Source organism: Eublepharis macularius, chromosome 9, assembly GCF_028583425.1.
Source record: "Eublepharis macularius isolate TG4126 chromosome 9, MPM_Emac_v1.0, whole genome shotgun sequence".
Taxonomy (NCBI): Eukaryota; Metazoa; Chordata; class Lepidosauria; order Squamata; family Eublepharidae; genus Eublepharis; species Eublepharis macularius.
The window spans coordinates 7,008,249-7,035,213 of NC_072798.1; the positions used below are offsets into that span (position 1 = coordinate 7,008,249).

The 26,965-nt window shown below is 45.7% G+C and overlaps 1 protein-coding gene across 1 annotated transcript in view; it reads left to right on the top strand.

The window, feature by feature from the left end:
* PLXNA4 (plexin A4) overlaps positions 1-26,965 on the top strand; it is a 749,270-nt gene that overhangs the window by 606,649 nt on the left and 115,656 nt on the right. Inside the window, exons 17-20 of the mRNA XM_054988198.1 lie at positions 8,366-8,459; positions 20,638-20,877; positions 22,622-22,768; positions 23,023-23,257. Coding sequence (XP_054844173.1) covers positions 8,366-8,459; positions 20,638-20,877; positions 22,622-22,768; positions 23,023-23,257 — 716 coding nt within the window. The remainder of the gene's footprint in view (positions 1-8,365; positions 8,460-20,637; positions 20,878-22,621; positions 22,769-23,022; positions 23,258-26,965) is intronic.

Sequence of the window (26,965 nt, forward strand, 5' to 3'; positions counted from 1 at the left end):
AGACTAACAAAATTTGTGCTAGGGTATGAGCTTTCGTGAGTCACAGCTCACTTCTTCAGATACAGCAAGAATGTGAGTCCATCTATCTTTATATCTTGGAGTAGAGATGGGCATGAACAGCAATACGAACAAAAAAGCCACAAACAGCTCAATCTGCTGTTCGCGAACAAGCTGTTTGTGAGGCCCCATTCTAAACGAACAGGTGGTCGTTGCAAGCCTCGTTTGTTGCTGTTTGTCAAGCCAGACAGTCTGGCACCTGCAATCAATTCCCTTGGCAACTTAGGCAGGGATTGTCTGAACTCTGAACTCCTGCTGTTGCCCTGGAAACCCCGCACTAAGCCCAATTTAGCTTGATAGGCAGGTCTTCCTTTCAAGTGCGGAGCTCCAAATTTGTTACAAGGGAACAAAGACCAAGGGCGAGGTGGGCTCCCAGCTTTGGTTTTCCAGACAGTGGAGAGGGAGAGACAGCTGCTGTTGGCATTTTGATAGAGAGAGTGCATTGGAGCTTGAATTTTCTTTGTGTGTGTGGTGGGATAGGGATCTTCCCCTTCAAGTTCCAAGGCTGCTGCCAGGCTCTGGGCCAAGCTATTATTTATTATTGGTACCTTTCCTGCTGCCTGCTCAGGTCAGGTTTCTGGGAGTGGTGCAGCAGGGATCTTGACCAAACTTGGATGATGGCTGGAGGAGAGCCTGCTGGCCCCCATGAACAGCCAACCACGAACAAGTGTTTGTGAGTCCCTGTTCATGGATGGCAATGAACAATGAACAATGAACATCATATTCAGGTTTTTTTTTCTGTCCGTGCCCATCTCTATCTTGGAGAGCAGCATGATTTTAGATGCCGAACGACAATAGCGGGTGAATGACAATAGCAGGTGTGATTGAATAGGGTGGGGTATGCACCATTCACCGGCTATTGTCATGCTCTTTTCTACTGTTACAGATAGACTAACGTAGCTATTCATCTTGATCTAAAACAATAGCTGGTTTAGGTTATTTACAATATTTAAGCTATGTAAATCACTTAGTATGGGGAAGCTGTATTCACACATGCTAGCATTTTTGAGTTGAATCTAATCATGAGATATCACCATCTCTGAGACCCCTGTACATATTACTGTTGGATGATATTACAGGCACAAATATTGCACGGCTGTACTATAAACAGCAATTCTTAATGGGAAGAAGTGCAATGATACTCAATTGGAATTACTGTGGAACGCCTCTCTTTATAAAAATAACAACTGCAACTGGGAAATCTCCGAACGTCAGATAAGCAAAATGGGTTTTACTAGGAGAGATAAAAGGAACAAAATTTAGAGTGGATATGGTTGGAGGGTGGGGTTCTGGAGTGTGGTAGAGGCCTACAAAAGTTAAATCCCAGTATTCGGATTTAGGATGTTATAAAACCACTGAAAGCAATTGGCTTAGATCGGACCAACTCTGCATAGGATTGCACTGTTAGTGTTCCTGAAAAATATTAAAGGAGTCCCTAAACCGCTCAGGCTCCAGAACTGATACTTCATTGCTTCCTGCCATAGCTCTTTATTTCAGGGCATGGTGTACTTAAAAAACATTATTCCACATAGCATGCATTTGCCAGAAAATCATTGCTTGTATTTAGTTAATGGTTGCTATTGGCTAAAGAGTGCAGCCTTATTCTGCGTCATCTCGGTCTCTGTCACTCAACAGTTTTCAAACTGTGTTCCAGGGTTCCTTGGTAACCTACCAGAAGGTCCTCATAACATTTGTCCCTCATCATTACCAATCTTCTTGAGCAAAGTACATCCACAGCAGAGTGTTGGCTGCATCTCCAATGTCTGACAGCTCTATTAGTCTAACAAAATGACCTGTGAATCATTTACTCTGCCCATAAGCCCCCTACCAGACCTGAGGAACGGTGTGCCTCAGTGGTAGGTCCCTGGTTTGATCCACAGCATCTGTGGTTAGAAGGACCAGGTTGTAGGCGATGTGAAAGTCCTCAGCTTAAGACCTGAGAAAGCAGATGCCGGAGCAGACAATACTGACCTTGAAGGTTCAGAGGTCTAATGCAATGTAAGGCAGATTCCTGTATGACCAGATGAGGAAGAGGAGCCTTAGTTTTCCACTGGAAATTAAGCCAATGGGATGGCGGGGTGGCAGGTTTCAAAGAATCTACAGAAAGAAAAAAACCCTGCCACTCACTGGACTTGGTCTAACCTTGTTCCATTCAGTTCCACCCTGTCTATTCTTGTACTTTTCTGACACATCCATGCTAGTAGAACAGGGAAGAAGACTGGCTCCCAGTGGGTGTCACTGGTGCAGGCTAGAGAATGTATTAAGCTTGCTTGTGTGCTTGTGCTTTTTATGGGCTCTCCTTCTTTGAAGGTTTTTAAGCAGAGGCTAGATGGCCGTCTGACAGCAATGCTGAGTCTGTGAACCTGGGCAGATCATGAGAGGGAGGGCAGGACGGGGTACATCAGTGCTTGGTTCTCGTGGCCCCTTCTTACACGCCCAGGATAATGCCAATCGCCACATTGGGGTCAGGAAGCAATTTTCCCCAAGCCTGTAGGTGTTTTGTCATCTTCTGGGCATGGAGCAGGGGTCACTGGGTGTGTTTGGAGGCGGTGTTGTGAATTCCCTGCATTGTACAGGGGGTTGGACTAGATGCCTTCCAACCCTATGATTCTATGATTTCCTTTCTTGCCTTTGTGAAGTTTGTCTGAGTCCCTTTGGCCTAATCCAATTATATGTATAGTTGTTTAACCTCCCCATCCTGTCTACGTTTTGTACACAAACAAACTTTTGCTTTTATTTGGAATAAGTCGGAGCTACTTTTTTTAAACTCCATGCCGCCCTGTGCACATTTATTGAATCCATTTTTATCGTCTTCCCAAGAGCTCAGGGCAGCTTGTATCAATTTCCCCTCCTCTGTTTTATCCTCAAAGCAGTGATCTATGGTGAGTTAGCCTAGGAGGGGGTGTCTGGCCCATAGCCACCCGGTGAGCTTCCATGGCAGAGTAGAGACTTGATTTTGGCTCACCCAGAGATGACTCTAAGCACTATGCAATACTGCCTCTCACTGGAAACCCTTCAGCACGGCTACTTCAAGAAAGCAATGAAAGGGTTAACTCTGAAGCTGGTGGTTTTTCTTCACTGGAGTGAGCAAATGTCCGCTGTCCAGGGTCCTGAATGACCCAAGAAGTAGGCTGTGACATACATTTGTTTAAATAATTGCATGGCTGGAGGCAGCAGAGAATTTTTCTGCCCCTGAATTTTGAAGGTTCTCAGTTCCTTTGACCCAACATCCTTATAGAGGGCAAACCCCTCCCCTAGGTCACGGGGAGGGGGGGCGCTTCATGGCACTGGGACCGTCAGTCACAGAGAAAGCACAAGCACTATAGTTTCTTTACTTACTTTACTTTATTTGGGATTTAGCCCGCCCTCTCCACAAGAGGGCTCAGGATGGGGTACAACTTTCATAAAATACATTATATAAATACAATTAAAATCATCTCATAAAATCATCACTCGGACGGTCTATTGCACGTTCCTGCCCTCAAATACAAAGCGGGAGACACCTGGACGGACGGGATGTCATTGGATAGGAGAAGGCGATGGGAGACTCAATGATGGTCCTAATACTGGCCTCAACCATATGCCTGGCAGAAGATTTCCATCTGTCTGTCTTCAGACAGAGAGTTCCACCAGGTTGGGGCCAGGACCGAAAAAGCCCTGGCCCTGGTTGAGGCCAAACGAGCCTCCCTGGGGCCAGAGATCACCAGCAAGTTCTTATCTGCTGAACTGAGTGCTCTCCGGGGTACATTTCAGTTTCTTAATGGCTTGAGAGGCTGAGCTAGGAGAGATGGAAAAGCACAAGTCTCCGTTTTCCACAGCAGTTGCAAGCATGCAAAGGCCCTTTTATTGCTGCAGGTAAGCCTGGATATGTATGGTCAAGTTTTCTGCGATCGGACCCTTTCTTGTATTCCTGCCAGCAAGGTTTGGGAAAGAGGGAAATGAGATGACAAAGGGCTCGTGATAGAAAGCTGGCGGAGGGCTCCCCCATGGTATATCATTATGAGCTTTCTTGGAGTAATCTCAGGAAAACCATAAGCTTTTACCAAGAGCCCACGGAGAAAGCTTGCAAAAGCCCAAACCAGCTATGAAGACCGCCAGGGGGGATCTTTCCCATCCCTGGTTCTGCCAAATGTTGGTCTTCAGTTCTCCATGAAAGCAGAGATTCCCCTTTTCCATCTCTGCAGGCAAAAGTGTGTTATTTCAGCCAGGGCTTTTTTTTCTGGGAAAAGAGGTGGTGGAACTCAGTGGTGGAACTCAGGACCACACAATGACATCACTTTGGGTTAGCTGGAACAAGGGGGGAGTTTTTTAAAGTTTAAATCACCCTTGGTGAAAATGGTCACATGGCCGGTGGCCCCACCCCCCTGATCTCCAGACAGAGGGGAGTTTAGATTGCCCTCCGTGCCGCTCATCTGTGACTGGAGATCAGGGGGTGGGGCCACCAGCCATGTGACCATTTTCAAGAGGTGCCGGAACTCCGTTCCACTGCCGGAGTGCATTAAGGCTTGCTATTTCCAGCCCAATCCCTGAGATGTGAAAAATAAAGTCAAGGGGTCCATTTTAACATCCTTTCTTCTCCTTTCCACAACGGACTGAGATTTATTTGAGAAAATCCTTGGGCTTGCATCCTAACGTAAATTCCCCAGATGTTTAAATTCTGCCTTCGGTTTCCCTGCTTGTGAAATATGTCATCGTCCTCCTGGCTTAACCGAGCTGTGGATGCTTATACTCATGGCATCTTTAAAAGCACCGTGAAGGGTAGGTTATATTACCTTTCTGTCCGGTGCAAGGAATTATTTTATCACTGTGCCGGGAAGGGTTTTGCATTGGGCATTGATAAAAATGCTTGGTCCAGACAGAGCTCCGATTCGATATGACCCCCAGTCTCTTGAACGTATGCAAATTGAACTGAGCCTGGCCCAGTGGAGAGAGAAATTGGCCATTAAACATTCCAGTATTCCTTGCAGGAGATTTTTTTTTAAAAAAAGGAATAGGAACCTTGCCTCCTCTCCATACATCGTTGGTTCTGAACTCCGCTGTGAAACCCAAGTAATTGGAGGGCCCGAGGGGTTCAAGACATGGCTGGGAGATTCTCCTGGTGCTGTCTTCTCTCCAGCCTGTTCTCCTTCCGCGGGTGATTTTGCAAATCAGTTAGTGACTATAATGATTGCAAGACCATGTAAAAGATTAAAATTCCTTAAAGAAAAGACTATTTGGAAGTCAGAAAATGAAATGGCTGGACTGGCCATGGGAGAGGGGAGGAACATGGGAAAGAAATGATTTTGTTTGCTCTGGTGCTTCTGTTTTTTGACTTAAAGAGTGCAATTGAAGGGGTAGAACTCTGTTTATGCCTTGACCTGGATAGCCCAGGCGGGCCTGATCTCATCAGATCTCAGAAGCTAAGCAGGGTTGGCCTTGGTTGGTAATTGGAGGGGCGACTTCCAATGAAGACCAGGGTTGCAGAGGCTGTCAATGGCAAACCACCTCTGTTAGTTGGTTGTTGTGGGTTTTCCGGGCTGTATTGCCGTGGTCTTGGCATTGTAGTTCCTGATGTTTCGCCAGCAGCTGTGGCTGGCATCTTCAGAGGTGTAGCACCAAAAGACACAGATCTCTCAGTGTCACCTCTGAAGATGCCAGTCGCAGCTGCTGGCAAAACGTCAGGAACTACAATGCTAAGACCACGGCTATACAGCCCGGAAAATCCACAACAACCAATGTTTGTGTTTAGTTAGAGACAGCTAGTTAGCATAAGGCCAGTTAAATGTCGAGTTGTTCTTCCCACCAGGGTAAAGAGGAGTTACATGCTTAATGAACAGATCTAGGATTGATTATTGGCTGACCAGGTTTATTGGGGAGCAATTGACATCCTTTCCTTTGCTCAGGACGCCATTGCTCTCCAGTTAGTTAGACCGTTATCTCCAGGACCTAAGAACTAAGTTAGCTCTTCTTTATTTTATCTCCAATGTAATCTATATAGTTCTCAGTTCCTTTGACCCAACATCCTTATAGAGGGCAAGCCCCTCCCCTAGGTCACGGGGGGAGGGGCGCATCTTCATGGCAGTAGGACCGTCAGTCACAGAGAAAGCACAAGCACTATAGACTCATGGCAATCCAGTTAAGTCCACTACACCCTTTGCATTCTGTTTTTTACCAGCTGCAGGACCCAGCCCACCCTGGAACATCTTTTCCACCCAATTCCCACTGAACCCACAGTCTGGTAAGGGGTTCTGGGGAAGATGGTTGTTGTGGGTTTTCTGGGCTGTGTTGCCGAGGTCTTGGCATTGTAGTTCCTGACGTCCAGAGAGATCTCTGTCTTTTGGTGCTACATCTCTGAAGATGCCAGCCACAGCTGCTGGCGAAACGTCAGGAACTACAATGCCAAGACCACGGCAATACAGCCTGGAAAACCCACAACAACCATCGTTCTCTGGCCGTGAAAGCCTTTGACAATACACCTCTGTTAGTCTTTTGCCATGAATACCCCAACAGGGGTTGTCATAAGTCAACTCTGACTTGAGAGCAGTCTCCACCAACTCTATTTATACTACAAACATTCTGCTTTTGGTAGGTTTTTGTTTGTGCTCCTGTTCCATAAACAAGCATATTCTGCACTCTTGTGAGAGCACAAATATTATGCCCCAAGCCACTTTAGTTCTCCAGACAGTTCAGCCCCTAATGCAGTGTAACTGAGAGCCAAACACATGCCTGCAAGGTTTACTGTTTCTAGTGGATTAAACTACAGAACCTATGATGCAGAGTGACTGCAAGATTATTATTTTTTTGCCATCAAGTTGCAGCTGACTTATGGTAACCCCATAGGGTTTTCAAGGCAAGAGACATTCAGAAGTGGTTTGCCAGTGCTTGCCTCTGCGTAGACTTACTTGGTAGTCTCCAATCCAAGTGCTAACTAAGGCTCACCCTGCTTAGCTTCCGAGATCTAACAAGATTGCGCTTGCCTGGTCTATCCAGGTCAGTTCACCAGAAAAAAAAAACTCTGCTGCATAAACTTCCAAGGCCTTTAGCTGGACAAAAAGAATCATGTGAAATGACTTGGCACGAAGCTGAAACCAACCAGATTTCAAATTGGCAGCTGCCTTTTCTTGGGAAATCCATTGCTCCGATTTGGGAAAACAAACCAAAAAATGGAATCCTTCAAGCAGGCTTTTTCAGAAAGTTATTAAAACATCACCAGCACACTTGGACTGGCAGAATAGTCCCTACCTAAAGGAAACAGTGAGCAAATGGTGGATATTTATAATAGGAATATTTAAAAAGTGTACATAAATTGGTGTAGGGCTACAAGAGCCCCCGGGAAGCCTCCAACAAAGATTCCCTCTTGGCCTCTCTTCTCATACCTCCCAGACCTTGAAAGGCCATTTTAACCCACAAGGTTTGTTTTCCCTGATCCTTCAAAATGATTTTCAATCCAGCTGGCTTAAGGCTGTTCATAGCCATATTAACAGAATAGGCCTCTCTCCACAGGTACTCTTATCTTACGGAGCCGAACAAGCAAAAGGGTTATTTAAACAAAGAATAGAGGACATTGAAGGTCAGGTCAAACTGACATTCCCAATGCATCAAAACTCGGGGTGCCACTAAACGTGAAAAGCGCTTTTGAGTTGTCAACGTATTTGGCCTCTGTGGAAGCAAATAGTCTTAGAAGGGCATTTACTCTAGGCTGGTGTTCTGCTTCTCCATCCGCAGTTATCGAAGGCAGGTATAATAAAATCCCCTACCTAGAAAGATTGTGCTCATGCTCTTCAAGAGAGGTCGAACCTGTAGACTATACGTTTTTAGCTGTCCATTTTATAGGGAAGTCCGTCTTAGATTTATTGCCCCCTTTGTTGATAGGATCCCCGGTCATTTAATTACTAATAAGGCAAGGCTACACTCGTTTTTCCTCTGATAAAAATGTCATGATGAATTACATGTCACGTTGCTAAATTCTGTGCCTTAATTCTTAAACTACGGAAATTTCATTTTAAAAGTTCTTAAATTGACTTTTAAAAATCTTTTAATTGTATTTTCCCTTTGTATAGTTTGTATGTTGGTCTTATGACTGTAATAAATAATGATGATGATGATGATGATGATACCTCCCAGACCAAACCAAATATCAAACCACTTTACTTGCCTGATTCCACGGGCTGCCCACCCCGCCAGGTGACCAAGAATTATCCCCCTTAGTATCCTGTCTTGGTGATCTGGGGGATTTTTCTCTATGGACATTCCCTCTCTGAGAACCTGCGCAGACTGCCAGAAGATTGGACTAAAAGTTTATTGTCGATCTTTTCTCTCTGTTTGTCAGTGGAAATACACCCATCGCTGTTTGGGGCACGAACTTGGATCTTATCCAGAACCCCCAGATCCGGGCAAAATACGGTGCAAAAGAACACATCAATGTAAGTATGTGAGACTGTAAAGGTTGATATGAGCTGGAGGGAACCTTATGGATTGAATCGGCCCTACAGCAAGCTCTTCTGGAGTGACCTCTTTTGTGTCAAGGCCCGAGGGAATCCTGTCTCAGCCAAATCTCAGTTTTGCTCTGTTAATCTATCATATATTATGAAATGTAGCAGCATTTGTTCCCTTCCTTCCCGTCTAGTTGAATCGGCGCTGTCTGGGTTTCCACATTTGTACTGGATTTTGACGGCCTCATAAAGAATCTCTGCAGTCGATGGTCTTATTATCACATGTGTCAATCTGGTCAGGCGTTGTGCACACGCTGGGGCCCAATTCACACCTCCAATTTCTTTCTCACATTGATTTGGCTTCCCTTCCTCCTAAGGGCCATGAGGAATGGATGACCAGAGCTCTGTGCCTTCAAGCTTCCAGGATTCTTTAGCAACTTGCAAGCAGATACCTGTTTCTTCTGCACGTTTGGAACTCCACCTTCTTCTCTTCTGCAGAAATCTCCGTCACGTTTGTGGATGGCCCCGTTTTGTACCTTAGTCATTAACATTTTAGTCTTAGAAGAAACAAACTGTGGACTTGTGAGGAAGCATGTGGCGGGACAATTTGGAAATCTGTCCCAAAGACTATTAGGGGCTTTAGGTGGTCGGTATCCCCTCTCCTCTGCTTATTTCCCATTGAACTAACTCAGCAGCTCTCTCTCTCTCTCTCTCTCTCTCTCTTTTCCAAAATATTTTTTTTATTATTAAACTATATAAAATATAACAGAAAAGCATATATTACAACTTACAGAAAAAGAATATAAACAGATAAAGGAAAAAAAGAGATACACAGCTGGTTAGTATGCCCTCTCCTCTGCTTATTTCCCCTTGAACTCTGTACGCGAGACATCTTATACAAGGACGCTCAAGTGAAGGGAGACACAATTTTAGCCAGGAAGAGTAGTTTAAAAAGACAGCCAAAGGCTCTGTTAATTTCATCTCTCTAAAGATGGCTCCTCAGAGGTTTTGTTAATTTACTCTGCCTGAGAGCCTTCCTGAAATGAAGAGGAAATTAACAAACCTTCTGAGGAGGGATCTTTGCCTGCTCTGTAGAGAGGTGAAATTGACAGAGCCTTTGGCTGTCTTTTTAAACTATGCTTCCTAGCTAGCATTGCGTCTCCCTCCACTTGAGCATCCTCATGTGAGATGTCTCATGTACAGAGACTCGAACTCTCAGCAGCTCTCAACAGAATGGGAGACAACATGGAGTAGTGGTTAGAGTATTGGATTAGGGCTTGAGAAATCCAGATTTGAATCCCGGCTCTGCCATGGAAGCTTGCTGGATGACCCGGGGCCACAGGGTTTTATTTATTTATAATCTCTTTATTGTCTGCCTTTCTCACTGAGACTCAAGACGGATTACACAGTGTAATTCAATTCATTCAGCAGCTGGGAGATTCAATGAACCACACACCTTCTGCACTTGGAATGTGCTTGCTTTTCCTTGAGTCATTTGAACGTGTGCCTTTTCCTCCTTTTTGGGTTCATTTACAAAGTACTGAAGTATGCAGCAGCCTGCATTTGGTTTTGCTGCTTCCATGATCATAGCAGGAGCCAGCCACTTTGCTATTAGAAAGAATGGTGATGGACCTCATATGTTCCCTGCCTATTATTTTTAAGCCTATTATTTTTTAAGCAGCCTCTGCTAGCGACTCTCATTACATCTCTCTGTAATGGCCATACGTGAATTATGCGTCAGACAAAGACCTGTTCTTTTTCCTCTACATAAGCTCAGTTTCCTTGGATGGAGTGACAGGCCATTGGCTATCTTTTAAGTTTTGAATTGGGTCAGCAGTTATGAGCATCATTAGAGAATGTTCGGAGGGTCCCCCCCCCCAAGAGTTCTAAACTGATTGATAAAATGCTATTCTAAGATGCATTTTCTTTCCCTAGTATCCACAGGATACTAGGGAAATCCACAGATTGCCTTGTATAACAAACAGTGCAATCCTAAGAAGAGTTACACCAGTCTAAGCTCATTGAAGTAAATGGGCTTAGACTGGAGTAACTCTTCTTAGAATTGCCCTATAAGCATTGTTCAATCATTAAAGAACCCTCTGCTTTTAAATTTGAGTTTTCTTTATCTTTTCCATTTCACTGTTTGGGTTTAGTTTGGATAACAATAGTGGAAAACCCAGAGGAATAAAATACGCCTCCCCCCAATCCTACTATATAAAAGAGTAAGCGTGTTCCAGACAACTCACTTTCTACTCTGGTGCACCACCAGAGGGCGCTGCTGCAGAGGGAAGCCCAGGCGAGGCAGCCTGTCCCTCCAGAGAGCGAGCCGTGATGGGAAGCCCAGGCCGGGATCAGGAGGGAAGCAGGTGGCAATGCCCACCCCCTGACTTCATCCGCCTGGGATCAGGACGAGTGGAGCAGGTAGCAATGCCTGCCCCCACCTTCACCGGCCAGGATCATAAGCTGAGCATGAGGCAATGCCCACCTACCCCTTCACCTGGCCAGGATCAGGCACGGAGCAGGAGTTAATGCCTTCCCTCCCTTCACCCTAGAGGGATCAGGTACATAGCAGGTGGCAATGCCTGCCCAACTCCTTCACCCAGCTGGGATCAGTCACAGAGTAGGAGGCAGTGCCCACCTACCCACCCGCCCCTTTCTAGAGCCCGTTGTATTTTTTTCCACAACGGGCTTTGTTGCTAGTCTTATATAAAACTAGTTTCTGGGTTCCATCTCATTTTCACAGTCTCACACAACCCCAAAATAGAACAAGGCTGAGGCAACACAGACTATTTTGGGGAGACAGCCATGTTGGTCTGCAGTAGAACAGCAGGCTTTGAGCCCAGTGGCACCAACAAGATTTTCAGAGTGTAAGCTTTGGAATCTATTTGGATTGTCTCATCATAGACTTTTCAAGGTAAGTGGATAAATAGGCACTAGATCAAATCAGTCCTGAATCCTCCCTAGAAGCTAAAATGACAAAACTGAGGCTATCGTACTTTGGTCACATCATGAGAAGACAGGATTCTCTGGAAAAGTCAATAATGCCAGGGAAAGTGGAAGGCAGGAGGAAAAGAGGAAGACCTAAAACGAGATGGCTGGAATCAATAAAAGAAGCCACATCTTCCAGTTTGCAGGATCTGAGAAAGTCTGTTAATGATAGGACATTTTGGAGGGCTTTCCTTCATAGGGTCACCATAGGTCAGAGATGACTTGATGGCACATAACACATACACAAGCTTTGGAGAGCCAAAGCTCCCTTTTCAAACATCTGAAGAGCTCTGTCTGAGGAAGGGAGCTCTGACTCTCAAAAGCTTACACCCTGTACCTCTTCTCTTCCTCCCTAAAAAGTAGTTTCTTTTCCAGCCAAAAGGTGAAAATCTTGCCCTCTAGTTCTAAAGATCAAGTTAGGTAGCCATGTTAGTCTGTCTGTAGCAGTAGAAAAGAGCGAGAGTCCAGTAGCACCTATAAGACCAACAACATTTGTGGTAGGGTATAAGCTTTTGTGAGTCACAGCTCACTTCTTCAGGTATCTGAAGAAATTTGTGGTAGGGTATAAGCTTTTGTGAGTCACAGCTCACTTCTTCAGGTATCTGAAGAAATTTGTGGTAGGGTATAAGCTTTTGTGAGTCACAGCTCACTTCTTCAGGTATCTGAAGAAATTTGTGGTAGGGTATAAGCTTTTGTGAGTCACAGCTCACTTCTTCAGGTATCTGAAGAAATTTGTGGTAGGGTATAAGCTTTTGTGAGTCACAGTTCACTTCAGGTATCTGAAGAAATTTGTGGTAGGGCATAAGCTTTTGTGAGTCACAGCTACTTCTTCAGGTATCTGTGACTCACAAAAGCTTATGCCCTACCACAAATTTCTTCAGGTATCTGAAGAAGTGGGTTGTGACTCACCAAAGCTCATACCCTACCACAAATTTTGTTAGTCTTATAGGTGCTACTGGACTCTCACTCTTTTCTAGTTCTAACTTTCTCCTGAGGGACCTCACAGAGCGCCTTGGCACATTGGGCAGAGACGCAGTGTGCCCTGTCTGAGAGGGAGGGGTGCCCCTGCAGTAAAGCAGCTCTTTCCCCGCAGCCCATCACAATGACAGACACTTTGCTAATAGGATATCAAAAACAATTCCCTTGCTCCCATTTAACCATGGTAGTTAAGAGCCAGACCATTACATGCCGATCTCGTGAGCCATTTCGCTCTGCGGCAGGTGACTCCTGTGCGCCGGGCCAGCTCATCTCGGAGTTGTGTCACTTTTGATTTAGCTCAACATGACTGCTTCGCCGAGCTGGCGTGGAACTTAATGGAGAGCGGCTTGGCCTATTTCACTGGCGAGATGAAAGATGCAGGGCAGGAAAACGAGAAGCTGGCTTCTGAAGGCCTCCTTGTTTCTAACTTAATAGAAGTGCCAGTTTCGAGACGGAACTCCGAAGCTCGGATTCTGTTCTGTTCTGCTTTATTTTTTTGGGCAGCAAACACCTGTGTTAGACAAATAATGCCTCCGAGGGCCAGGCAGCCTCTTACATTAGGGCTGTGTAACTGGATTCTCCAATGTGCAGTCCAGCCTTTAAAAGCAGTGACGGGGTGAGCTGTGACTTAAGCGCACTTTCTACCACCTATATATTCAGGAAACTAAGAAGAATTTTAAAACTAAACAGAAGGAAAGAAAATATTCTTGATTGCTGGGAAATATGGTTGCTGGCTCGTTCATAATATTGTCGTTGGGTTTTGGTGTATAGTATAGAGAGGTAGCATAGGTGAATAGCGGTGTTACTTTGTTGTCGATTAAAAATAAAGCAAGTCTTGTAGCATGAAAAAAAAGCAGTCACGGGGTGGAAGGGAAAGATTTAGATTGGACTGCAGTCCTGGGAGAGGGGGCTTAATTCTTTCCTTGACTGAAACCCCAAGGTTTGTTGTTGCAGAGCAGAGAATTTGCACAGCAGGTAAAGAATCACAGACACATTTGTGTTCAGCTTCTAAAATAAATGTTTACTACATATCGGGTAAAATAATAAAGATTACATTGGAGATAAAATAAAGAAGAGCTAACTTAGTTCTTAGGTCCTGGAGATAATGGTCTAACTAACTGGAGAGCAATGGCGTCCTGAGCAAAGGAAAGGATGTCAATTGCCCCCCAATAAACCTGGTCAGCCAAAAATCAATCCTAGATCTGTTCATTAAGCATGTAACTCCTCTTTACCCTGGTGGGAAGAACAACTCGACATTTAACTGGCCTTATGCTAACTAGTTGTCTCTAACTAAACACAAACATTGGTTGTTGTGGGTTTTCCGGGCTGTATAGCTGTGGTCTTGGCATTGTAGTTCCTGACGTTTTGCCAGCAGCTGTGACTAGCATCTTCAGAGGTGACACTGAGAGATCTCTGTCTTTTGGTGCTACACCTCTGAAGATGCCAGCCACAGCTGCTGGCGAAACGTCAGGAACTACAATGCCAAGACCACGGCCATACAGCCCGGAAAACCCACAACAACCATCCGTTCTCCAGCCGTGAAAGCCTTCGACAATACATTAAACACAAACAGATTAACTCTTTGATGGCTGAAGAGAAGGACACTTGTAAAATCCCAACAAGGTTGCTATTTGCTCCCATGTGGAAATGAGAGACATATCCCCCCCTTTTCTTATGAGGGAGCTTAAATCAGGGAAGCATCATGGTGGGAAAAGTTTAAACTCTACCGTTCCCCATGCCGCAGACCTGATCCAAATATCTTCCTCTTGCAGTGCTTTTGAAAGCCAAGCTACACATCAGGGAATCTCATCATAAGAGCAGCCCTGCTGGATCGTTCCAAAGGACTGTGTCTCACGTACACTGTAGTCCTGTCAACCTAACAACAACCCTTTAATGTAGATCACCACCCTGGACTGCAGATGGAGAGAGAACAGCTTCTCTAAGGCTGCCACCACCATGAGTTTATGACATCAGAATTCAGGCATTAAGAATATAAGACTATCCATGCCACAGACCAATAGCCCATTTCATCCAGTATCCTGTTCATATAATGGCTGGTTTTGATGTCCCAGGACCTGTAGACAATAAACCTTCCCTGCTGACTGCCCTCTTCTCACATCTCACCATTTGAGGGTTTTTGCCTCTGAGCTCAGATGTCCTGTTCAGTTATTGTGGATCCCCAACTTTGTTTGGCCCCGTTGACACTAACACACTTTCTGATGTGTGGTACCTTTGCTGCCGCAAAAGTGTCAGTGTTGCTCCTTTTTTGGGGGTTTTGGAGGTAGAGATCTCTTGGCACAGCGAGGTGAAACACTGTATAACCAGGAACCATCTTCCAAAAACTCTTCCTAGGACAGCTCGTGTTCACACTCCCTGATGTTGTGGTGTGATCTAGCCTTATGTTTTAATCCCGTTAATATCGAGATAATGACTGTAATAATAATGAAAAACAGCATTATGCCACTGAGAATTCTGTATCCGGGAGATGTTGCAAATTTTTGTCTCGATATATTGTGTTGAATTTCTGCTGACATTATGCCTTTGCAAATTCGCATTTGTATACCCTGCATGCATCGTCTGCATGCTTCTAAGCCCCTGGGCACCATACCTCTTTCAGTCCTTTTGAATTCAGGTGGAAAGAAATAAGTCACATCTTTTATTCTCCATAAGGCCTAGAAACCTGCTAGGGTTGTTTTTTTTTTTGTTAAACCAATACCAAACTCTGCAATTCTGTGCTAAATTGATGTATTGTGGAATATACTTAGCCCTGTACATAATGCTTCAAAGATTAGAAAAAGGGCATTGTTGGGATAACACTGAAGTGTAAGGATTTGCCAGGTAGCTTTCCAAAAGACTCCGTTGGGTTAATAAAGCTTTAATGGAAAGTTCTAGTATCATGATCTTATGAGGGTCATTGTCAGGAATGAAGCACCACCAAATGTTATGAATGTATATCATTCACAGGCTAGCATTTCCCCACACCCCCTTCCTAGAGGATGACTACTACTGCTGGGAACTATCTGTACAGAGGAGGACACAGAGTTCAAGGTTCTTTCCCAGCCGGCTAGGAACAAGCATAGTCTAAGAGAGAGAATACCAGCAAGAATTCACATCCTGGGAGAGTTGAGAACTAGAGATGGGCACGAACAGCAATATGAACAAAAAAAAGCCACGGACAGCCGAATCTGCTGTTCGTGAACAAGCTGTTCGTGAGGCCCTATTCTAAACGAACAGGTGGTCGTTGCAAGCCTCGTTCATTGCTGTTTGTCAAGCCAGACAGTCTGGCACCTGCAATCAATTCCCTTGGCAACTGAGGCAGGGATTGTCTGAACTCTGTCTGAACTCCTGCTGTTACCCTGGAAACCCCAATCTAAGCCCAATTTAGCTTGATAGGCAGTATGGAGCTCCAAATTTGTTACAAGGGAGGCTCTGGTTTTGCAGACAGTGGAGAGGGAGAGACAGCTGCTGTTGGCATTTTGAGAGAGAGACAGGGAGAGTGCATTGGAGCTTGAATTTTCTTTGTGTGTGGTGGGATAGGGATCTACCCCTTCAAATTCCAGGGCTGCTGCCAGACTCTGGGCCAAACTATTATTTATTATTGGTACTTTTCCTGCTGCCTGCTCAGATAAGGTTTCTGGGAGTGGTACAGTAAGTATCTACCCCTTCAAATTCCAGGGCTGCTGCCAGACTCTGGGCCAAACTATTATTTATTATTGGTACCTTTCCTGATGCCTGCTCAGGTCAGGTTTCTGGGAGTGATGCAATCTTGACTTGGATGATGGCTGGAGGGATCTTGACTTGGATGATGGCTGGAGGAGAGCCTGTTGGCCCCCATGAACAGCCAACCACGAACATGTTCGTGAACAGGGCCATGTTTGTGGTTGTTCGTGAGTCCCTGTTCGTGGATAGCAATGAACAATGAACATCATGTTGGGTTTTTTTTCTGTTCGTGCCCATCTCTATTGAGAACCACAGCTGTAACAGATAAACATAATATCATAAGCTCCAGCCTTAACACCCACCCCAGGTATGGGCATGGCAGATGCTGCCAGCAGCCTCTTTCATAGAAATATAGGTGTGGGGGAAGGACTTCAGTCTAGCCCTTGAATATGTAAGCATAAGGCAACCACTGGTCTCTTGACCCTGTGGACTTCCAAGCTCCCACAGAGAGGTGCCGCTTAGGTTCCACTTGGGGTTCCCCCTTTGATGCAACTTTTTAAAGGAAGCCACAAGCAGTTCAGCAAATTAATTGTCACAGATCCTGTTGCATTTAAAAACCCAAGCTAAGACAAAAGGGGCCATTATCAGCATGATACGCTTATTTTTTTAATTAGCAAGTAAATAATCTGCCTTTTGAAATTGAGAAGAATAATCATGTTGTTTCCGCAACGAGGAAAAGAAGTTCTGCTCCGCACGCACACACACCCAACCCTGCCCTGGATATTCACAATAATAAGGCAATAAACAAAGGCGTTTTCTTTGCCAATACAAAGAGCGAATGGCTTGAAAGCAGAATCAGAAGATAAGGCAACGTGATACATTTTTGCACCCAACTTCTTCTGTTAAATCGGTCCTAATAAGCAACATCAAAGGAAGTTCTCAGTCAGATCCGTCCCCACGTTGAAGTTCCGATTGCCCTCTAAATGCCCTCAGCACCCATGGCAAAGCACCAGCATGGTGCAGCGATCAAAGTTTACAGACAACGGCTTGGAAGACCTGGGTTCAAATCCCCACTCCTTGTAGGAAGAGCAGCAAAAGCACTGGATAGTGTGGCCTCTGTCAGTGTGGTTTCACATACTGCTGTTTTCTTGGTTTCCATCTCTCTTTTTTAAAAAACTGACTTTGTATGAAAAGGTACTTTTCTCTATCCTACTATATAAAAGAGTAAGCGTGTTCCAGACAACTCACTTCCTACCCTGGTGCGCCACCAGAGGACGCTGCCACAGAGGGAAGCCCAGGTGAGGCAGCCTGTCCCTCCAGAGAGCGAGCCACGATGAGAAGCCCAGGCCGGGATCAGGAGGGAAGCAGGTGGCAATGCCTGCCCCCACCTTCACCAGCCAGGATCATAAGCTGAGCATGAGGCAATGCCCACCCCCCCTTCACCCAGCCGGGATCAGGCACGGAGCAGGAGTTAATGCCCTCCCTCTCTTCACCCTACAGGGATCAGGTACATAGCAGGTGGCAATGCCTGCCCAACTCCTTCACTCAGCAAAGATCAGGAGTGGAGCAGGAGGCAATGCCCCCCCTTCGCCCAGCCGGCATCAGTCACGGAGTAGGAGGCAATGCCCACCTGCTCGCCCACCCCTTTCTAGAGCCCATTGTATTTTTTTCCACAACGGGCTTTGTTGCTAGTATATTTATATGTGTGTAATGTATAAATAGCCCTTCAGCGAACTGGGATGGCGTAATGCTTAGAGACTCAGATCTGGGAGCCCCAGGTTCAAATCCCCACTCAGCCACGGAAGATTACTGGGTAACCTTGGGCCAGTCATGCTGTCTCAACTTTGCCTGCCTCACAAGGTTGTTTTTTTAATCATTATTTAAAATTTAAAAAATATATATTTAAAAAGAAAAGATATAACAATAGAAAGTGCATAAGAACCTATACAAGCACTACATTTGAATTTAAATTAGGCTAATAGAAAGATATATTCAGAGTAAAAAATAACACAACTAAATTACATAATAGCTCTCATTCCCTCCCCTTAGTTGCTTATACCCAAACTTTAGTATCCATATTTTTGATCAATAATTTCTCCCGTGTTTTATCTTTGTATCATATTACCTTGATTTATCTTGTTTAACCTAAGTATTCGAAGAACTCTTTCCATTTTTCCCAGAATTCTGCTATTGGTCTGTTGTGCACATAAAAAGTTAGTTTGGCCGTTGATGCGTATTCATAAATCTTCTCTATCCACCCTGACACATCAGGGCACACCTCTGATTTCCATTTGGCTGCATATAATACTCTTGCAGCTGACACCATGTACTGGAAGAGGTCTCTCTGTTCTTTTGTTACGTTATTTGGTAAAAAGTTTAATAACATATTTTTTGGATTTATCCTAGACCTGAGCTTGAGAATTTTCTGCATCTCTTCATGTATTTTTATCCACTATCTTCGTGCTTTCTTACATGTCCACCACATATGATAAAATGTTGCATTCACAGGACTGTTATGATGATAATATGGAGAGGACACTGAGGCCAGCTTCTTTAGGTCTCTTTTGGGGAGCAAGGCAGGGTATAAATGAAGTTGATAAAAAAATAAAATAATAATAACATATGTACCCAAAGAGAGAGGTGATGGAGTGTGATAAATGGGTGCAAGATAGTTGTGTGCATGTATTATTAAGTCTTAAACTAACTATCAGTACAGAGGAGAAACAAAAACTCAATAAGACGAGCAGTTTTAATGTAAGTACTCTCCCAGCCTGGATAGCCCAAGAGAGCCTGATCTCATCAGATCTCAAAAGCTAAGCAGAGTTGGACATGGTTAGTAATCGGATGGGAGACCTCCAACGGAGACCAGGGTTGCAGAGGCAGGCAATGGCAAACCACCTCTGTTAGTTGCTTGCCAGGGTCGCCATAAGTCAACTATGACTTGAGAGGAAGATTTCATTGTTCACTCTCCCACCAAGCGATTGGGCCATGGCTTACCTTTCACTACAGGACATCCCAGGTTCATTCCCCGGCTTGTCTAATGAAACCTCTGCCTGAGACAGTGGAGAGCCACTGCCAGCCAGCGGATATGGAGAGCCAGTTTGGTGTGGTGGTTAAGAGCATGGGACTCTAATCTGGAGAATCGGGTTTGAATCCCCACACCTCCACTTGAAGCCAGCTGGGTGACCTTGGGTCAGCCACAGCTTCTCAGAAGCCCCACGCACCTCACAGGGTGATAGTTGTGAGGATAATAATAAACCGCTCTGAGTGGGTGTTAAGTAGACATGGGCACGAATGCAAAAAAACCCCAAACACGCTGTTTGTTGTTCGTTGCCATCCAAGAACAATGAACAATGAACACAGACGAACCTGACCTGTTACCGAACATGTTCATTGTTCGTTGTTTGTGGCCCTTTAAAGATCCCTTTAAACTATCCGCTGGCAGGCGGCAGGGGGGGATTCCCCCCTGCCGCCTGCTAGCGGATAGTTTAAAGGGCCCTTTCCTGCCACGTGCAAGTGGTAGGGCCCTTTATACACCCCACAACCCCCAGCCCCCACCCATGCCCCACCCCAGTGCTGCCGGGCTGCTGCTGCCTGGTGCGAGAGGGGCAGAGAGATTCCGTCCCTCTGGCACTGGGAAAGCACGTGCTGCCGGGAGGCTCCTGCCCGGTGCAAAAGGAGCAGAAAGATTCTCTCTATCCCTCTGGCACCGGGAGAGTGGACACTTCTGAGCTGCCTTCTGCCCAGTGCGAGAGGAGCGGAGAGATTCTCTCCATCCCTCTGGCACCAGGAGAATGGGTACCACTGGGCTGCTCTTGCCTGGTGTGAGAGGGGCGGAGAGATTCTCCCTGTCCCTCTCGCACCTGGAGAGTGGGTGCCGCTGGGCTGCTGCAGCCAGATGCGAGAGGGGTGGGGAGAATCTCCATGGGATCCATGGGTCCCTTCTTTTCCTGTCATTTTCTTTTCCCATTGGAAAAATCTGGGCTGTCTGCTGGAAGCTACTTTGAGGGGTTAACTACTTAAGGAAAGCCAGAAGGAGTTCAGAGTTCAGTCCATGCCTATGTTGCCAGGGGAATTGATTGAAAGGCGCCAGACTGTCTAGCTTGACAAATGGCTGACGAACGCAACAAATGAGTCTTGTAAGGACCACCTGTTTGTTTAGAATGGGGCCTCACGAACAGCTTGTTTGTGAACAGCAGATTGGGCTGTTTGTGGCTTTTTTTGTTCGTACTGCTATTCGTGCCCATCTCTAGTGTTAAGTTGTCCTGAAGGGCGGTATATAAATCGAATGTGTCGTTGTTGCTATTATGAAGCTGACTTTGGAAGATCAACAGTATGACTCAGTAGAAAGCAGATTTGCATGAAAATGGTGCTGAATCTTGGGAAACGTTAGACTAATTGTTACCAAGCTTTGTAAAAAGAGCGTGTCGTCTTGTCCTTTCACTATGAATCTGACGCTCCATTTGGGAGTTATGGGCCCAAGGGTCCATTACTTTGCTGGCACAACCCCAACTCTCCAACATGTATGGATTATCCGTTACAGGTGTGTGAAGTGCAGAATGAAACAGAGATGACCTGCCAAGCACCAGCCCTGGCCGTTGACCCAAACAACCAGTCAGACCTCACCGAGCGCCCCGACGAGTTTGGCTTCATCTTAGACAACGTCCACTCCTTGCTGATCCTCAATAAAACCAATTTTACGTACTACCCAAATCCAGTCTTTGAGGCCTTCAACCCTCCCGGGGTCTTGGAACTTAAGCCAGGAACACCAGTTATAATAAAGGTAACAGATAAAAGAAGCAATAGTCTCTAATAAATCCTGCCTGTGCTAATATTTTCATGTTTCCCTCTCAGTTTCACATTCTGTAAAAGGGCTGTCCCCTCACTAGCAGAAAGCTGTTTGTTTTGTTAAGTTTATATAATATATACCGAATACTTCCCGAAAAACCAAATATTTCTCAAAACCAAATATTTCTTTGAAATAGATAATAGAACAAACATTTAGATTTGGATTGTATTCTTAATATAAACTGAATAAAAAGAAAACTAAGATAATGTTATTAACGGCAACCAGAATAGAACAAAAAGAAATAGAAAAAATAACAGACTGTGTTGTCACCAGAAAACCAGTCAAATATTTGGGAATAAATGTAACGGGACAAAATGATAACTTATATATCAAAAAGTTTGCTTGAGCATTACTGAAGATTTGCAAAGATGAGGAAAATTGAACATTAGCACAAAGTTATGATACTCAACATGATCCTACTATTTGTTGGAATTGGGATTAGCATGTTGGATTAAGAGCAAAGAGTCCCAGGTTTGCATTTCCACTCTGCCATGCAGTTTGCAATGTGTCCTTAGGCCTGTCTCTCAACCTAGCCTACTGCTCAGGATTATTGCGAGAGTATCATGAGGAAGGGAAAATCATGTACCCCCCACGAGGAGCTCCTGGGAGAAAAAGCATAATAGACATTTTCTAGATAGATGCAGTCTTGTGGAACATTCACCTTCTAAGGAGAAGGTTTGGTCTTGGGACATTACAAAGCAGGGGGGCATTTTCAATATGTCTGTGTCAATGGAACAGCTATAGACATATAGTTTGGCTAGGTTATCCTGGAGGTGTTTTGCCATTTTCTGGGCATGGAGCAGGGGTCACTAGGGGTGTGTGGGTGTGTGTGTGGGGGTGTGTGTGGGTGTGTGTGGGGGGGAGGTAGTTGTGAATTTCCCGCATTGGGCAGGGGGTTGGACTAGATGACCCTGGAGGTCCCTTCCAGCCCTATGATTCTATGATTCTGTGAGTTGAGATTGTATGCTGATATGTATGCCGCGTGCTTTTAACTGGTTGATGTGCAGAGAGGTGAAGACGGCTGGTTTCTAATTCAAAATATCCAACCAGACCTGTGGGTGCAAGTTTCACTGATAAAATAAAATTGGGGGTTCCTGTCCTAGTGCCATGGCTGCAGTCCTAAGGGCATGTTCCTGGAAGTAAGCCAAGGGTTGCTAACTCTGACTTGGGAAATTCCTGGAGATATGGGGGTGGAGCCTGTGTTTGCAGGGGGAGACCTCAGTGGGGTATAGTGCTGTAGAGTCCACCCTCCAACTTAGCAGTTTTCTCCAGGGGAACTGATCCTTGTTACAAGGAGATTAATTGTCATTCTATAGACATATAGTTTGGCTAGGTTATTCTGGAGGTGTTTTGCCAGACCAGGCCTGGTGTTTTGCCAGGCCTCACCAGGTGGTTGGCAACCCTCAATAAGCCCCATTGAGTAATATGAGTCTTATTTCCAAGTAGACCTGCTTAGGAATGCTGCCACAGACACTGAGGAAGTCCGAGTAGACTGGAGAATCTCTGATGTGGGAAGTGTTTTTCTGTAATGTCCTTTTGGCCATCCCTCCTGCTATCGTAGAACATAATGCTGGATGCTGGTTGCTGTTTCCCAACCATCAAAGACATCTGAGCAACTGTTGCTTGTCTACGCTCCTTGAAGTTGTGTGTCCTCACGCTTTCCTGTCTCTCATCCTAGGGCAAGAACCTGATCCCACCAGTTGCAGGGGGGAACGCCAAGCTGAATTACACAGTGTTGGTGGGCGAGAAACCCTGTGCGGTCACCGTGTCGGACACTCAGTTGCTGTGCGAGTCCCCGAATCTTATAGGACGGCACAAAGTGATGGTAAGCTGAGGTGCTTCTAATGTGCACTGGAGCAAACGCAATTGGCCATGGAGAGTTGCAGTTGCTTTGAACATCCCTGGGAGTCAAGAATCTCCGAGTGACTTCTAGAGGCACCTCCACATAGCGTGGATTTCAAACCTGGTTCGTGGTGTTCGGGGATGTCCAATCGCTGCAATCCCTCGTGCTCAGATTGATTTTTAAAAAGGCTTCCCTGATGCCTTGAACTCAGTATGGTTTCTCGGCTCTTCCCGCAGGCTCGTGTTGGAGGGATGGAGTTTTCCCCAGGGATGGTCTACATCTCCCCAGACAGCCCGCTTAGCCTGACCGCCATTGTCAGCATTGCTGTGGCGGGAGGGCTGCTCATCATCTTCATTGTGGCCGTACTGATTGCCTACAAACGCAAGTCCCGGGAAAGCGACCTCACCCTAAAGCGGCTCCAGATGCAAATGGACAACCTGGAGTCCCGAGTGGCCTTGGAATGCAAGGAAGGTACAGAGCTGAAGGCGTACAAAGGGCTGGGAGGAATCCCTATGTTTTCAGGATAGGGATGGAGGAATTGGAGGAGGGAGGCAGAAGTACCTCTTTTGATATCAAGGGTGTCCAAAAGCTGTGCAGAGCTCCTATTAGAGTGTCAAACCTACAAGACCCAGGTTCAAATCCCCACTCAGAGGCAAACTACACGAGACAAACGGCACACGACCAAGTGAGTGTCAAAAATCCCACATTTGCGTGTCTGGTCAGTCCTGGAATGGGGACAAGACCCAGATTGGGCACACATCTACAGTTCCCCAGTTTGCTGTGTAGCCGCAGTGGCAAGTGCACAGCCCAGAATCAACAAGGCATTATAGAGAGGCCTTCATCTGTTGGCTTCCTTTTTCAGCTTCTCATTCTCCCACTGGAGTAATCAAGTGTGGTAGCTAGAGGGTGGTAATGCATGATGGGATACCACTCGTGACTCTTGGCATGGTGAGGAGGAAGCCCGTGCCCGCGTGGACACGGGATGAGGCACAGTCTGGCAGCACAGGCAAGTGTGCAACACAAAACATGCGGCAACACGTGTAAGTCCATTCACGTGCCGTTCACGTGCCGTTCATCTCATGTAGTTTGCCTCTCAGGGTAGAAATACACATTACCTACGGACGCTCAAGTGAACCTCATTTCACGTGTCTCCCCTCCAGCTTCCCATGCACCCACTCACACAGTCACATTTCCATTTGCTGTGCATGACTATGTTCATGCATTGGATATCAGCTCCTCCTTGACTGCTAAAAGTATCCCAGTTTCCCCCACCTCCCACATCCATTCATTAAAATGCAGATCTTGACACTTTCTCACACCTTAAAGAAATGCAAATTGGCAAGTCAAAGGAGCCTACAGTACTTGTTCTCACAGTGAAAACAGAACTGAATTGGCGGTCTGTCCTCCAGACTCACTTGCAGATGCAATCGCACAAAGGGAGCTCCCATGAAAGTGGCATACACGGGTGCCGAGCAAGAACAGCCCGCACATGAATTGGGGACCACACGTAAAATCCTGCACCTGAGCGTCCCTAGGAAATTCACAATGTGTATTTCCACTCTTGGCCATCAAAATTGCACTCCCTCGGCCTAACCTATTTCATGGGGTTGTGAGGATATAATGGGGAGAACAGAATGTTGTGTCCCTCCCTGAGCTCCTTGCAGGATAAGCCACATTGGAGTATACGTCCATAGATTCATGTTCGGGTGAAACTGCAAGCAAGGAATTATATGGTAATGACAGGATAGAGAATAATAAGAGTTACAAATTTGAAGAAAAGTTACTATTGGCTTGGAGTGAAATGGAGCCTGCATAGATGGAGGCCAATGTAATGGGAATCAGAAAACGGTTGTTTTGATCAGGACTTTTTTTCAAATGGAACGTGGTGGAATGGTGTTCCAGCATCTCTAGAAAATGGTCACATGGCCAGTGACCATTAAACTTTAAAATCCTTCCTCTTGCTCCAGCTGACAGCAAGGGGGGAGTTTAGATCACCCTCCACGCTGCTTGCGAGCGGCGTAAAGGGCAATTTAAAATTTAAACCCCACCCTTGCTCCAGTGGACTGGTGCCAGTCTGCTGGAGCAAGGGGGGAGTTTAAATCACCAGTGGCGCGGAGTGAAATTTATACTCCCCCCCCCTTGTGGGAGCACTCCTAGGGGTGGCTGCACCCTGCATGATGATGTCATTTCCCAGAAGTGATGTCATCGCACAGTCCTGGGAGTGCATGCATGCACATCGCACACACGCATGTCGTACCAGTGGCACCACCTCCTGCCAAGAGTTGCCCTGTGTGCTGCCAACTCACTGAGTTCCACCATCTCTTTTCACAGAAAAAAAAGCCCTGGTTTTGATGCCTGAAATCAAGGGAAACTCCCTTATAGCGGGTCAAGCTATTGCTCCGTCTTGCTCATGGTTGTCTTCTAACTTCCAGTGCCATTCTGGGGTCTCAGGAGCAGAGAGAGATTTCCCAGCCCTGCTACCTTAGATGATGATAATGATAATGGTGTGGTGTAGTGGTTAAGAGCGGCAGGACTCTAATCTGGAGAGCCAGGTTTGATTCCCCACTCTTCTGCTTGAAGCCAGCTGAGTGACCTTGGGTCAGTCACAGCTCTCTCGGAGCTCTCTCAACCCCACCCACCTCACAGGGCAATTGTTGTGAGGATAATAAGAATACACTTTGTAAACTGCTCTGAATGGGGCATTAAGTTGTCCTGAAGGGCGGTATATAAATCAAATGTTGTTGTTATTTATTGCCTGCTGTTCTCACCGAGACGCAAGGCAAATTACAAAATACAAAAAGCAAAGACCATCAATAAACCATGCAGTCGAGACTGGGAAAACAATGCAAATACAAGCCAGACTTCCTAACTTGGGATTACAGAGGTAGAGGACAGTGCGGTAAAAAGGGAGGTGATACGTACAATGAACAGTGCCATCGACTACATTGCTGGTGGAAAGTGCTGTCAAGTCGTGGACAATTTATGGCAAGCCCGTAGGTTTTTCAGGGCAAGAGACAAACAGAGATGGTTGACCATTGTCTGCCTCTGCATAGTAACCCTTAATGGTCTCCCATCCAAGAACTAGCCAGGGCCAACCCTGCTTAGCTGCTGAGATCTAACTAGATCGGACTATCCTGGATCATCCAAGTTAGAGCTAAATAATATATTATTATCCCTTATATAAGCTACCTCCTATGCTGTTTCATCCTGTTAATATTCTAACCCCTTTCTAAAATGCCCCCCTGAACTTTTCTATTTTGCATATTGTCAGGAAGTGGCCTTCCTAACCACTTTGGCTGGGCCGTTCCATAAAGTGGAAGCCACTTAGAGAACATGCAGGAAAAGCTGTTGCTGAGCTCACCCATTTCCTGTGCGGCACCTTCAGCCAGCTTTGTTCTAATGAGCAAAGCTGTCGTGGCAGGGCATCGCAGGAGTGGCAGCATGCGGATCGGAGGTCATTAAGGGCTTTGCGCATCGTTACCAGAATCTTGAATCTTGCAGTGAACCTGGTAACTGAAGGTGGCAAGGGAGCATGGGCGTTACTACTTTTCTGTGAGCAGAGCTATGACAAAATGAAATCCTGCCCTCAAGTTATATTTGACTTATGGTGACCCTGGCAGGGTTTTCATGGCAGGAGACTAACAGAGGTGGTTTGCCATTGCCTGCCTCTGCAACTATGGTCTTCATTGGAAGTCTCCCATCCAATTACTAACCAAGGCCGACCCTGCTTAGCTTCTGAGATCTGATGAGATCAGGCTCACCTGGGCTATCCAGGTCAGGGCAAGCAGAGAGAGATATAATTGATTTTTCCAAATGACATATGGGAACAGAGGGGCTGTTTCCACACACGCTGAATAATCCTCTTTCAATACGCTTTAGTGAATGTTTGTAACTGATTTTCCATGTGTGGAACAAAAAATCCACTTCTAAAGGATAACTAAAGTGCACTGAAAGTGCATTATTCAACGTGTGTGGAAATGGCCAGGGTGATCTTAGCTCAGACCAAGGATTTGGAGGAAATTGCATGCCTGGTATTTCCCACTTGCTTAGTGGGAATTACTTAGAAGTAATGCTGTTTTAACCTCCTATCAGAAAGCTTGACTGATAGTCTATGTTCATTTAATAAGCTTCATGACTGATCACGAAGACCAAGTTTCAAATCTCCAAAGACTGTCCACT